This window comes from Mugil cephalus, chromosome 12 (genome assembly GCF_022458985.1).
Source record: "Mugil cephalus isolate CIBA_MC_2020 chromosome 12, CIBA_Mcephalus_1.1, whole genome shotgun sequence".
In the NCBI taxonomy this organism is placed as follows: domain Eukaryota; kingdom Metazoa; phylum Chordata; class Actinopteri; order Mugiliformes; family Mugilidae; genus Mugil; species Mugil cephalus.
The window spans coordinates 7,220,755-7,233,360 of NC_061781.1; the positions used below are offsets into that span (position 1 = coordinate 7,220,755).

The following is a 12,606-nucleotide window of genomic DNA, read 5'->3' on the forward strand; positions in this document are numbered from 1 at the left end:
TATAGCTCATTACAATCCACATCCATAGCACACTCTTAAGGGAAGTGTTCTACAGCAGCTTCACTTTCAAGTTAAACATGAAAGAGACGAGCGCTACTAAATGTTTAAGTTAAACCAGCTGGCTGATTTACATTCATTAGCATCCATCTCTAATGTTCAAACTCAAATCTCCATACAGTCATTAAAGCACATTCAAGTGTCGGGCAGCCCTTATAAAAAAAAAAGAAAAAGAAAATGGTGTGCCTCATTCATGGGTTGGTTTATAGCCTCGAACGTCTCAATGATTGTATGTCTTCCATCTTCTGCTACATTAAAATTCAAGAGTGACTTTGGTGGGTACAACCTTTTTACAACTACTGGAATGGATAAAACCCATGTTGGTGTGAACCACAGTTGTTGCTTATTTTGTCATACATATATTGTTGCTTGTTAAATTGAGTCCTAACTCCAATCATGTTGTGTTGATTTCAATCAGATGTTTCTCTATGAATTAAATATGTCGTATCTGGCTTGTGGTTTATTGCACCTGATCATTATCATAATTTCTGACAAAGCGTGTGCTCATCCGCACCAAACAAACTCGCCTGCAGCGTCCAAATCTGTACTCTTCTTTGATAATGTACTATAATTATAATGTTTCTATCTGACACACAAATGCCAGCAGCAGCAGGGCAATAACAGTGATAATTACAGATGTGAAAACGTATGTGGTGTTTGTGTGTGTGTTTGTGTGTGTGGAGTGGGGGGTCTTTCATAACGATCTTTCTTTATGTTTATATGACAGAGTTCTGCACTTAGTGGTTATGAATCTGTGAATAACTCTAGGTGTGTATTTCATATATAGATGAGAGTTTTCGTTTGTGCATAAAAACCTTTAAGTGATAACTCATTGGGAAAGATGACTGAAATTCAATGGTTTTCACTTTCCCAGCGAACTCATGAAAAGAATCAGTATCAATAAAGAGTTTTCACAATTACACTGACACCTCGTTCCCTCAGTGAAATGGACATTTTTTTTGTATGTAGTTCATCACTGGAAACAGTCTCCAAGTCTTGTCCGCTAGCTGAAAACAGAATGAATGAATGAATGGTGATGAACGTATTGTGGTTCGGTACAAACCTGTACTGTTTTCTGGTGTCGTATCTCCCCGCGTTTGTTTCTCGAATTTTAGTAGCCAGCACTCGCACGATGTTCACAAACAGAATGAAGTTGAGCTGAAACGGGAGAAAAGACAGAAAATGCTTCGAATTGTGTGAATATAGGCACCGTCACTCCTGTGACTAAAAATTACAATAGGAAAAATAATAATAATAAGTCAACTCTATTTAACAGAATCACAAATCTGGTAACACTTGACAGCGAAAATAATCACTTCTCATCAAAACAAAATGGACGGGGTGTCAGATTTTTAAAGTTACATTAATTAATAAATATGAACACAAAAAAGTTATTGAGATTAAATTGTTCTTAATACAAGGAACTACATACACTACACTGTTTTTCTGAAATTGGTTTCTAAGAATCCCTTTTCTTTGTTGATCCATTATAGCTTTATTTAAAGTCTGTAATATGAGGTAGCATTAAATCCTGGAACTAACTAATAAGTGGCTGTAGATCTTAGAACAGTACTGAAAAAATAATAATTCGGAGGCAGTAGATAAAGAAGCAGAAAAAATACAGCCTCTTTGCCGAGTTTGGGGATTTCTTTTTAGGGACTGTAATGAGAAAATGCAAATAGAGGCTTATGTTTTCTACAGCCAAAGACTTGGCCTCCTGAATCATCATGCTTTCAGTTCCACACTATTCAGCCCTTTCATGAGCCTTAATGCACTCCAGAATACAAATACAACATGCATACATGCCAGGAGCAACCGTCCTCTAAAGGTACACATAAACCAGTCATGAAATAATGACTTCACCTAAACATTTCATTTCCTCCTTATCTTTCCACCATTGTTATCATAAGTAAAGAAAGGAAGAAAATGTTTCTTATTTTGCATATTAACGAGAAACCCATAAAATTTGTCACTTGTGTGATGAATGTTAAAGTAGCATTTCAAAGTAATCAACTGACAAACATCACCATACTATCACATTTCCAGGAACGTTAGTCGTCAAGGACTTTGATGACTGTTAATCTTGCCGTCCGTGCCGAGTAACCGCATCTTCCTAAATGAACCTAAGCCACGCCCCTAACACCTAAAATTGAGATGTCTCTTCCAATATTCATAAATGTAACTCTATGTGACAGGTGTTTGCAATTTCACTCACAGCCAAATGAATCCAATTCAATTGTCTGTGCATGTGTTTGTGGTGTGTGTCTGAAGTCTGTGCCAGTCGTAAACTGAATAAGAGATACAGTATAAAACCTTGTTGTACTGTTAAGTCCATATATGTTGGGACACTGACTGTATTTAGTTTTATAAGTAAGTCTAAAAAAAGATAAGGAATTAACAGTTAAGTAGATGAATATGGGCAAAGAGCAGACTCATTTTTAGTATATTATTTCAAAGGGTTCCTAAGTAACAAGGTGTTCAAATATGTTTGTCCAAGATGTTGGAACAATCTCCTACTAGGCACTTTGAAAATGAGGTGCAGAGCTCAGGTAGTAGAACTAGCGCTGCTTTAGAGACAAACAAATCTGAATATGTTTGAAGCTGAAGTGATTTTTTTTTCCTTTCAGGAAATAATCATTTAAACATATCATGTAAAATACTTCATAATTTAAATGTAGAGGTTTAAATATGTATATTTTAAATATATTCAGTTTGACATTCTTAATACAAGGAACTACATACACTACACTGTTTTTCTGAAATTGGTTTCTAAGAATCCCTTTTCTTTGTGCGGTATGTTGTTACAGTGCTCGCGCCTAGTTTCAGATGTCAAGCTGTATTTTGCTGTCCCTTGCATGAATTCAGTGTTACTGTCACACAGAACGTGTTCCAGCACAACCCACGTTTGCCAAGTGGACAAAGTGCAGAGTGTGGAACGTTTGTGTCACCCTATCGGCTGTGAGAGTCATCGCACAAACACGTTTGGTTGCACTCATACGACGTGCCTATAATTCACAGCCGCTCAGTCCTTTCTCTTCTTTCAGTGGTCATACAAAGTCAACACCAACACAAATCCATGTTTGCCCTCTCCATTGATCTTTTTATCTGTTGTAATCCCTCCACTGAGTTTCTTTACCTACCTCTTTCTCTACCTGGAGAGTCACAAGTCTTTCTTGAACACCTTCCAGGTCTTATTTCATTCATTCTGACCACTGTGCAGTATCTTAGATACATAAATTCTTCTTTGTTGTCTCAGTCGCCACGAATGTTTCCCTTGGCAAACCTATTATTGCTGGTTGGCGTGAAACACATAGATTGAACCAAATCTTATGTTGCTCTGTTACGTCTGCTTAATAATCATAGCCCATTTCTCAGCGAGCTTTTTTTTTCTTATAATGGCACACAAATTAAAACGTTCATACTTTTGCCACATTTTAAGTGACTGATGTGCAAGGATAGTTACAGCGCAGCACATGTCCCCATTTCTACAAAGTGGGCACTCTTTTTTCATTCTATAATCCCAGCCAGCAGTGCATTAGTCCTAGCCACTGATTAGAATCTGCAGGACACAGTCACAGCTCGTGGGAACTTAACTCACGCGCCACACCGCCTCAAACTACAAAAGTCAGAAGATATCAGCCGTCAAATGTTTAATTTTTCCAAAAGTAGTTTGGTCCTTAATTCAGAACTTTCACAAAAGTGGCCCTCGCAGCAAGGCACAGCAGGAACAGATAGTCTCCTCAACTTCACTTGGTGTTAATTAGCGTTTTCACAGGATTCCTTCTACAGTACAGAGGATCAAAGACAAGCAGAGTTTGTTGTTAACATTGATTTGAATAATTTAATGATTGAAATGTTGTTGTTCCGTGTCATGCTGATTATTTGATTTTGATATACAGGAAGATTAAAGAGGACAAGCAAGTACTCGGAGTTATCAGTGCATACTTTTAATGACCTGAAAGTACACTTCTGTCTACACTGAATATTTAAATGAGTTACTGATGTTTTTTCTGTACAGATTATTTATTTCATGCAGTGTTGCACATAGTGTATGTCTATGCATGTTTAGCTGAAGGTAAAGTAATACATTCTTCCAATAATGGACTGTAATGGTCCCCGCTTTTTGCGGTTTCCTTGCACTTCTTATCTGTCTGTTCCTGTTCTCATAAGAATAAAGGACAGATGATTACAACATGTGCATTCAACTCACTGTGACAGTACGTTCTGGCTTAGGGCTCATTGCGCTCTGATGGCATTTGATTTAGACAGTTATGCCCTAGTGAAGTTATAAGCATGCACGGCATACATATCTTATTAGTTCGTCGCTACTATAGATCTGTGTCCATTTGTCTAAATGGAGCATGTTCCAGCTCAAATGCCCTTTTCGGTGGCATGTTACATTCTCCTATATTTTTTCCTCATACTTGAAAGTATTATTCACTTCCATGTCATACAAAATCACACCCAAGCTCACCCAAGATTTTTTCCCTGCTCTGTTTACTCTCAGATGCCTTGTGGATCTGTTCTCAGCCAACACCTCTACCACATCTTAATCCCATCACCGGTGTTTAAGTGAGCTAAACAGTTTTCCACTTCCAGCTTTCCAATTTAGCTCAGGAAGTGTGCACTCAAACAACATTATGGCCACCGACAGCAGAAGTAAATAACATTGACCTTCTTGTGACAATTCAATGTGCTGCTGGGAAACCTTTGAACCTGGTATTCACGTCAATATTACTTAGACATGTGGCACCCACCTAGACCAGACCAGACACCCCCAACCCATAGCAATGACACTCCTTGATGGCGGCAGCCATCCCTGGCTGGATGCAGTCTGACACAGACACAGACACACACACACACACAAAAAAACAATCTCCAAATTCAGTAGATCCCAAACTGATCAAGTATCTGTGAAATGTTCCACACAGGCCCATCCCCTCAAACCATAGTACTCAAAGACCCCCGTTAACAACCGTCTGTTACCAGACACCACAGGACACCCTCAGCAGGCCCGTGTCCATTCTCTGATGAATCCCAACTGTTTTGGAGGCACTTTGAGACCTATACAATATTAAGAAAGTGGTCATAATGTTATGCCTGACTGATTTATACAGTAACAAGCCACTTTGAGCAAAACGCTGTGGTTTATCTCCACTGCAGGCAGAGGCAGGTCCGGATTGGTCTGTGCCAGCATGTGTATTTTGGTGTAGCTATTGTGCCTGTTGTGATAAGCTTCATTCTGTCTTGTGCAGTAGTGTTCCAGGACTCACAGAGTCTCTGCCAGGCACTTCAAGAACACAGTCACGACAGCCTGCGCAGCACTTCTGAGAAAAGTCTTTTGTGTTTTGTTACTTCGTGTACACTCCCCAGTGCCTCGGAGGTGGCGTTATGTTTTCATGTGCACTGGGACAAATAAAACTGTGTGATGCTCAAACCAGTCCCCAGTGTGTCTGTGCTGAGAAGAACCCATGGGTATCAGCACCTGGTGTTACAGTCATGCTTTTATGTTTTGCTTATAATTGTACTGATTGCATTCCAGCATCAGTATAGTGACGGATGGAACCAAAGTGTGCTCATAAAAAGCTGGAACTATGCTTCTCTGAAGGTCTACATATTGACTTGTGAATCTATGTTAGATCTCAACCATATCTCATGCAGACTTGGATATTTGCATGTCAGTTACTCCCTTTAAAGGGGAGGCTGAAGATGTGAAATGCTAGATTCAAGCATGATTGATGTCAGAAAGTCTTGGAACACCCTTGTAATCCCAGCTTTAAGACTTCAAGTAAAATCAAGCACTGCCTTCTTCTCCTTGCCTGTCTTTAAAAGCCATCTGTTGTGATTTTGTTAGTTAGTTGGTGTGGTTGGCTTTTCTGATAATCTTTCTTGCACCTTTATTCAGATAGTGACATGACTTGTGTGGGTTACAATGCATTCACAAAAGAAAAACTAATCTGGAGGTCTTATATTGAAATTCTGACTCAGGATCTCAGTATTGTAGGAAAGGGTTTCAGAATTACAAGGAAGTGCTTGATCCTGAAATCTTTCTTGCAATGAAAGTCTACAGTGTTCATCAATCATGTCTGAGAAGTCAATTACGGTGCTACCTTAACTATCTGCCTCTAATATTGTATTCATTTAATAAATATCAGTCTAAATATTAAGGTTTAAACGTTTTGCCACATTTTTCATATATTTATTTTCTTTTATTTACTTCTCATTTCATTCATTCATTCATTTTATTTATTGTTTTCTTAATAAAATGTGCTTCTGAAGATGTCAATGAAAATTATTCTGCAGGGTGGCACAGTGACTCTGTGGTTAGCACTGATGCCTCCCAGGAAGAAGGTCCGGGTTCAAGTCCAGCTAGAGCAGGCATGTCAAACTCAGTTTGGCTCTGGGGCTGGATCCAGACTTTCTGTTCTCAGGTGGGCCGGATCAGTAAAAGAATGTCAACTCTAAATATTTAGCTTTGTTTTTCAGTACTATGCTTTATCATTCAGCCTACATTTGTAGCCTACCCTACATATTATAATCACGGATGACAAGGGATCTTTTCTAAGCACAACACATTTATTCAAAAACAATGGGAAAAAAAAGATTTTTCATGTTTGGCCGTGAATGTGTTAACAACTGGTTTATTTTAACAGTTGAGTGAATGCAGTTTTACACCTGAACCAACTCACCACACTAAACAAACTCAAGTGGGAGCTATAAAAAAATATTTTCGCCTTAATTGTCATACTGCTTTGAAATAAATGAAAAAAGAAATACAAAATAAAATAAAATAAATAAATAAATAAAAAAGTTATGGCAGTGCATGGGCAATAGGATTAGACTACATCAGATCAAACTACTAGGCTGGGCCTACTGAAGTTGAGAATATACTGCACAATATTAATTGTCTTTAATATGACATACTTGTCTTTATGATGAGTGGCGCCGAATATTAAACTCTTTGAACACTGCAACTTGCTGATTACATACCAAGCACACTGGTTTTGCATTCAGTTCTGTGAATAAATACTTCTCGGTCCATTTTTCCTGGAAAACTCTGCACTCCGTGTCCACTCTTCTTTTTTTTGACACCGCCATTTTGGGAAGGGTGTGTTGACCGATAACTTGTTTAGTAGTGGTGAATGGTGAAGCAAGATTGCCGGTTTATTTTTACTCGGACACATCACGTTGCGAATGTTTATTTCCTGTGACTAACTCGTGTCAGTGCCGGATGCTTGACGTGTGCGCTTTAACACATTTACTGCCCTCTAGCGGCCGGAGGGAGCATTTGGTTTGTATTTATTTTAAAAAATAACAACTTTTAATAGAAATTAGCTAGAGACTCGCTTCTTTTTTTGACATACTCAGAAATTTATGCCGGGCCGGATTAAATAACCCAACGGGCCGGGTCCGGCCCGCGGGCCGTATGTTTGAAATGCCTGAGCTAGAGCTCAGTGGTTGTTTGTCTCAGTGTTAGTGACCTGTACAAGATGTACCCTGACGACAGCTGGGATAGGCTCCAGCTACCCCCGCAACCCTAGTGAGGATAGTAGGGTGTAGGGTGAGGGTAGTAGAAGATGAGATGAGATTATTCTGCTTCCTGCAGTTGCTCGCTGCTACACACACTGTGTGATTGTGGGGATGTGCCACTGGGAAGTAGACTCAGCAAGCAGCAGTAGCTCAGCATTAAACTCATCCAGTTTCATAGCTGATGTGGATGACGGGAAAGGTTTAGAAATGAATCTCAAAAAGTTTAGATATTCAGAGTCCACAGTGAGAAAAAAAATGTCCATAAATGTAAATGTGTGGCTTTTTTGCACAGAAGTAGGTGCAGAAAGGCCCAGTGAGGTAAAGAAATATCCCAGAATGGCAAGTACTATAACAACATTGCTGTTCCCTGAGCAGCTGTGGCTTAGAAGGTAAAACTGAGGGTTTGCTGATTGAACCCAGCTACATGGACCACATGCTGAAAAGTCTTTGATCAAGACCCTTAGTAGGTAAATGTCAAACTGTAATGTGGAGCGCTTTGATTGACAATAGGTAAAAAAAAAAAAAAATAGCCAGTAAACAATAGGCTATTTGCCATGTTCATGAGTCAGCAGTGAAAAAAAATCGCAATACACAGCAGCACTATGTATTGCATAGAAAAATAAAATATAAATGGTGAAAAAGGTGAAAGGGGCAGTTGCATCATACAGAAGGAAAATTCCCAAACATTGAAAAATCTATTACAGAATGACTTCAAATGACCTTCATGCTCATGCAAGGCAACAAGAACACAAGAGTGAAGAAAACCATCAAGGCTGACAAGATCAACTACATAGAGACGCGTTCGAAGCAGAAGCAGCATCTAGACATGGAAACTCGAAGGAACTGTATGCCACCACTTAAAAAGTTTTCAGGAAAGACCAGCAGACCAGAAAGACCTGTGAAAGACAAAGAGGGAAAGCATATGTCCATAAGATGGACAAGAGAGTAGATGGAAAGACCTGCAAATCAGCCCCACTTGATCGACCACAAATACAACCAGCAGACAGCGACCTGGTTGTGCTTCCCAGAAGACGGGAAAACCATCTCATCTAATTGGAAGGAGGCCGACATAATCCATGTCCCAAAGAAAGGTATGGATTACATTACTATCCATCTCAGGAAAAGTCTTCTGTAGGGTCACACTGGAAAGGATAAAATATGCTGTAGACCCTCTGCTCCGAGACCAACGGTATGGGCTTTTGCAAGGACAGATCATGCATAATAGATTGCAAAACTGTGCATCATCCTTGAGTGGTCACTGGACTGGAACACACCGCTATACTTCATCTTCATTGACTATGAGAAGGCCTTTGACAGTGTGGACAGGGAGACCCTGTGGAAGCTTCTCAGCCACTACATAGTGCCAGAGAAGCTGACCAACATCATCACACCTATGAGAGGATGACCTGCGTGGTGATCCATGATGGCCAGCTCACTGACGCCTTCCATGTGCTAACAGGAATGAGGCAGGGATGCATGTTGCTGGCCTAACACCTTCAGTAATAAAGACCTGTGATAACGTACAAATCAGAAACCACTGGAGATGGATAAGTCATACTCTCCGTAAACCAGCCTCAAATACCACAAGGCAATCCCTCAAGTGGAACCTCCAAGGGAAAAGGGAGAGAGGACGACCATGTAACATCTGGCGCCGTGACCTGGAGACAAATACTAAGAAGACGGGCCACACCTGGCTGGAGAAGTTGGCTCAGGACTGAGATGCCATTTTGATGGCCTAAGCCCCACATGGGGTTATAGTTGTGAATGAAATAATAAATTACCTGCCAACTCATTGCTGCTCAGGGAACAGAGATTTTAATTACTCATATTCATTCCCCAATGTGGGATAAATGAAGGATTATCTGATCATATCTGACCATGATTATCACAACGGCTATTTTAATTTGTTTTCCTTAACCCTAGAACACTAACATTGGGCGATTGTTTCCCTCTCGGTCATTGTGTTGCTGTTGTCAGATTTGTTTGAGCGCTTGGGCATCTTATGTTTTCCCACTTTTTTTCTACGGTGATGTTCACCCAATGTTAGTGTTGGTATATTAAATCAAACAATCGCTACTGACATGTATTTTTTGATAATAGAGCTAGCTAAGTGGTTCTTGAATTTGCATGTAATTCTGTTTTGTGTAATTAATAAATATCATTTAGTGGTAAATTCCAGTGGAATTCATTTGGTCAAACACATTTTTATAGTCAGCTCGTCATTTTTACCCTCTCAGAAAGTGGTATGTTTTGACTAGCTCTCCCATGGTTGTCAGTGATGCAGGAAGACAAGTCTGGACAAGTCTCATATGCCCTGGGAACAGGTGGACTAAATTTCAAGTTCTTAGCTCCATTATTTTTTTAAGGAGCTGCTTGTAAAAGATTATCTTTTAGAGCCATATTTTATAGGGCACCACTGCAACACCTTCTTTTTTCTTCTTTTTTTTCACCTTTTACAGTTGAAAATAAAAGAAACATATTTAAATTTACCATGCATTGTTGTACTTCAATATATTTTGATGAGAAGTATTTTTTGGTTGACATATACCTGACGTTAGCGATGGTGTTACTAATTATAATATTTGAGTTCAGGGGTTAATTAGACTTTTGCTAAAGTAGAAAACTTCTGAATTGATGAGATTTCTAGGTTTTACCTAGCTAATACAAGTACGGCTTTTTGGTTACACTATATGTGTGCATTTGTATAATGCATTTAAGGGAAGAAAACTTTCATTACTAAATACCCAGACTCAGACACACATTTTGCTGACTGGTCAGAGAACATTAAGAGCTACAAATTACTTAGAAACACCTCAAGCTGCATTCCTTTCACACTCAGGCTTACCCCAATTGCTGTCAAAATGGGAACCTGGTAGATCCATTTAATGTTACCAGCACTTAACTCCCAGCACCTGCAGTTGACACATATACAGAGGAAAGAGGATAATAAAGTTAGGGAGGCAGGAAAAACAAGTGTAAATGCAGCCCACTGCTCTAACTGTACACACATTGTGAACCAACTGATGAGTCAAACAGCAGGAACATAATTTTCCCCTCTGAGATCAATACTGTATAAATTATTATTATTATCATTGTTATTGTTGTTGCTGCCATTTTTTTCTTTTTTTCTGTTTTTAGTGGATCAAATTATAATTTTGAGTTGAAATGTTTTACAGTTTGTGTATCTTGTTGACACTGACTGTCATAAGACTATTATGATTGTGTTATGAATATGTTCTTTGACCACAGTTTCAGTGCTTCAGCCCTTAATGTGGTTCACTGTAGGGTTTGAGGTTCGCTTTACATCATGGTTGGATGAAGTTTCTCCCTTTTCAGTCTCATTTTCTTGACACTGCATCCAACATTTGTGGTTTCCATTCTTCTCTCTTGGATGCGTTTACCTTGCATCTGCCAGTGTTGCCCTGACAATCGCCCACACGGCCACAAAAACAGCAGGGACACCTGAAATTACACAAAACACAAACGTTTACATTACACATTGCATTTCTTACACATCAGTAAGAAGTAAAGTAAATATGGAACTAAAGATACCCCTGGGATGATAACCCAAGTTAATGGTTGAAGTTTTTTTTTCATCATTTTCAAATAACCCACATTGTCCATGAAAGAAATGGAAACTGGAGTCTCTTAGGGACAATAGGATGACTTAAATCAACACTGTGCAAATCTGAAATATCAGCTTTGAAATGACTTTGATGGTACGCTGACTTGTAATAAAATAGAAAGAGGAGATTGACTCATCTTTCATTCCCACTGCACATCCTTAATGCCTCTTTCAGTACTGTGTAGCTTGGACTGAGCTGTAAAATCAACCCCAAGAAATGTGCTTTAAAGGATTGCATCACACAGCTGTGGGTCGTTTGCAAGGTATAAGCAGAAGCTAACTCTGTTCTCTCAATATAGGCATTATGCTCAAGACAAAGAGAGAAGATGATGCTCACAGACGAAGCAAAGGAAAGGAAAAAGAGAAGAGACTGTGTAGGACGCTGGACAAGAGTAAATCTTAATCTGACCTTCAGTTGTCAGCAAGAGCTTAAAATATAAGGCTGCAAAACAGACATCCGCCTTCTTGCTGCTGGACTGATAAGTAATATAATCTTGCTAAAACTTGTGTTCTTGCAGTTGACTAAATTTTGGCTGTGTCAGCAAAGATGTTGAATCTCCAATCTCTTACATGCTGTTCATATTCTGTACCTCCACAGTTTGGTCCAAGGATTCCCTTGTAGCAAGTATTTCCACCAAAGTTTAACTACAAAGCTATTCAGAATATTTAAAAAGCCTATGCCACTTTAAAAAAATGAATGATTAATCCTTCATGAATGTTTCAAAGAGCAGAGTTAAGTTTTAACACAGTTAAGTTTTACACTTGTTTTTGGTGGAAAACATGACACAGTATAATATTATGTAATATATGTAAGAACTAAAAAAAAAATCTAAAAGCCATAATGATTTGAATATATTGTAGTGAACATTCTGGAACTTTTATAATATATAACCACTGAACACTGTTCTCACTGGTATATCGTAAGATATAAAGTGCTTATTGTGGACCACTCTCTGCAGTCAAAGCACAGGTGAGACAATTCAAGGGACATGGTGCAGCCTCCCCTCAGGATCTGTTCACACTAGCTAGTATTAGAAGCCCCATGTTGGCATGCATGTCAGTCACATCCATGGTCTTCCATTCCTGCCTGTAACAATTAACCCCCTCCATGTTTGTCATTTCAATCATTTTTTTCAGTGATTGGAGGAAAGAAGAGATGGAATGTTGACAAGATGTCAGCTGCATGGGAGGTGGCCAGTCTTATGGGTCCAGAGTCATCTTCTCTCACATCTCCCTGCAACGTGATGTGGAAGTGACAACCAACAGATAAGACTGTTTTGTTGTTGTTGTTGTTGTTTTTTAAAAATGAATGTCTGCCCTGCTGTCTGCTCCTCTCCTTTTCATCAGATGAGGAGTTTTCTTCCACGTTTACTGTGTACTCTGATACGTCCTCC

At 39.2% G+C, this 12,606-nt stretch overlaps 1 protein-coding gene across 1 annotated transcript in view; it reads right to left on the bottom strand.

Moving 5' to 3' along the window:
• Positions 1-12,606, bottom strand: part of pth2ra (parathyroid hormone 2 receptor a) — a 51,489-nt gene that overhangs the window by 12,798 nt on the left and 26,085 nt on the right. Inside the window, exons 8-10 of the mRNA XM_047601132.1 lie at positions 10,989-11,049; positions 10,433-10,499; positions 1,121-1,215 (exon numbers count right to left, since the gene is read on the bottom strand). Of these exons, the coding sequence (XP_047457088.1) occupies positions 1,121-1,215; positions 10,433-10,499; positions 10,989-11,049 (223 nt within the window). The remainder of the gene's footprint in view (positions 1-1,120; positions 1,216-10,432; positions 10,500-10,988; positions 11,050-12,606) is intronic.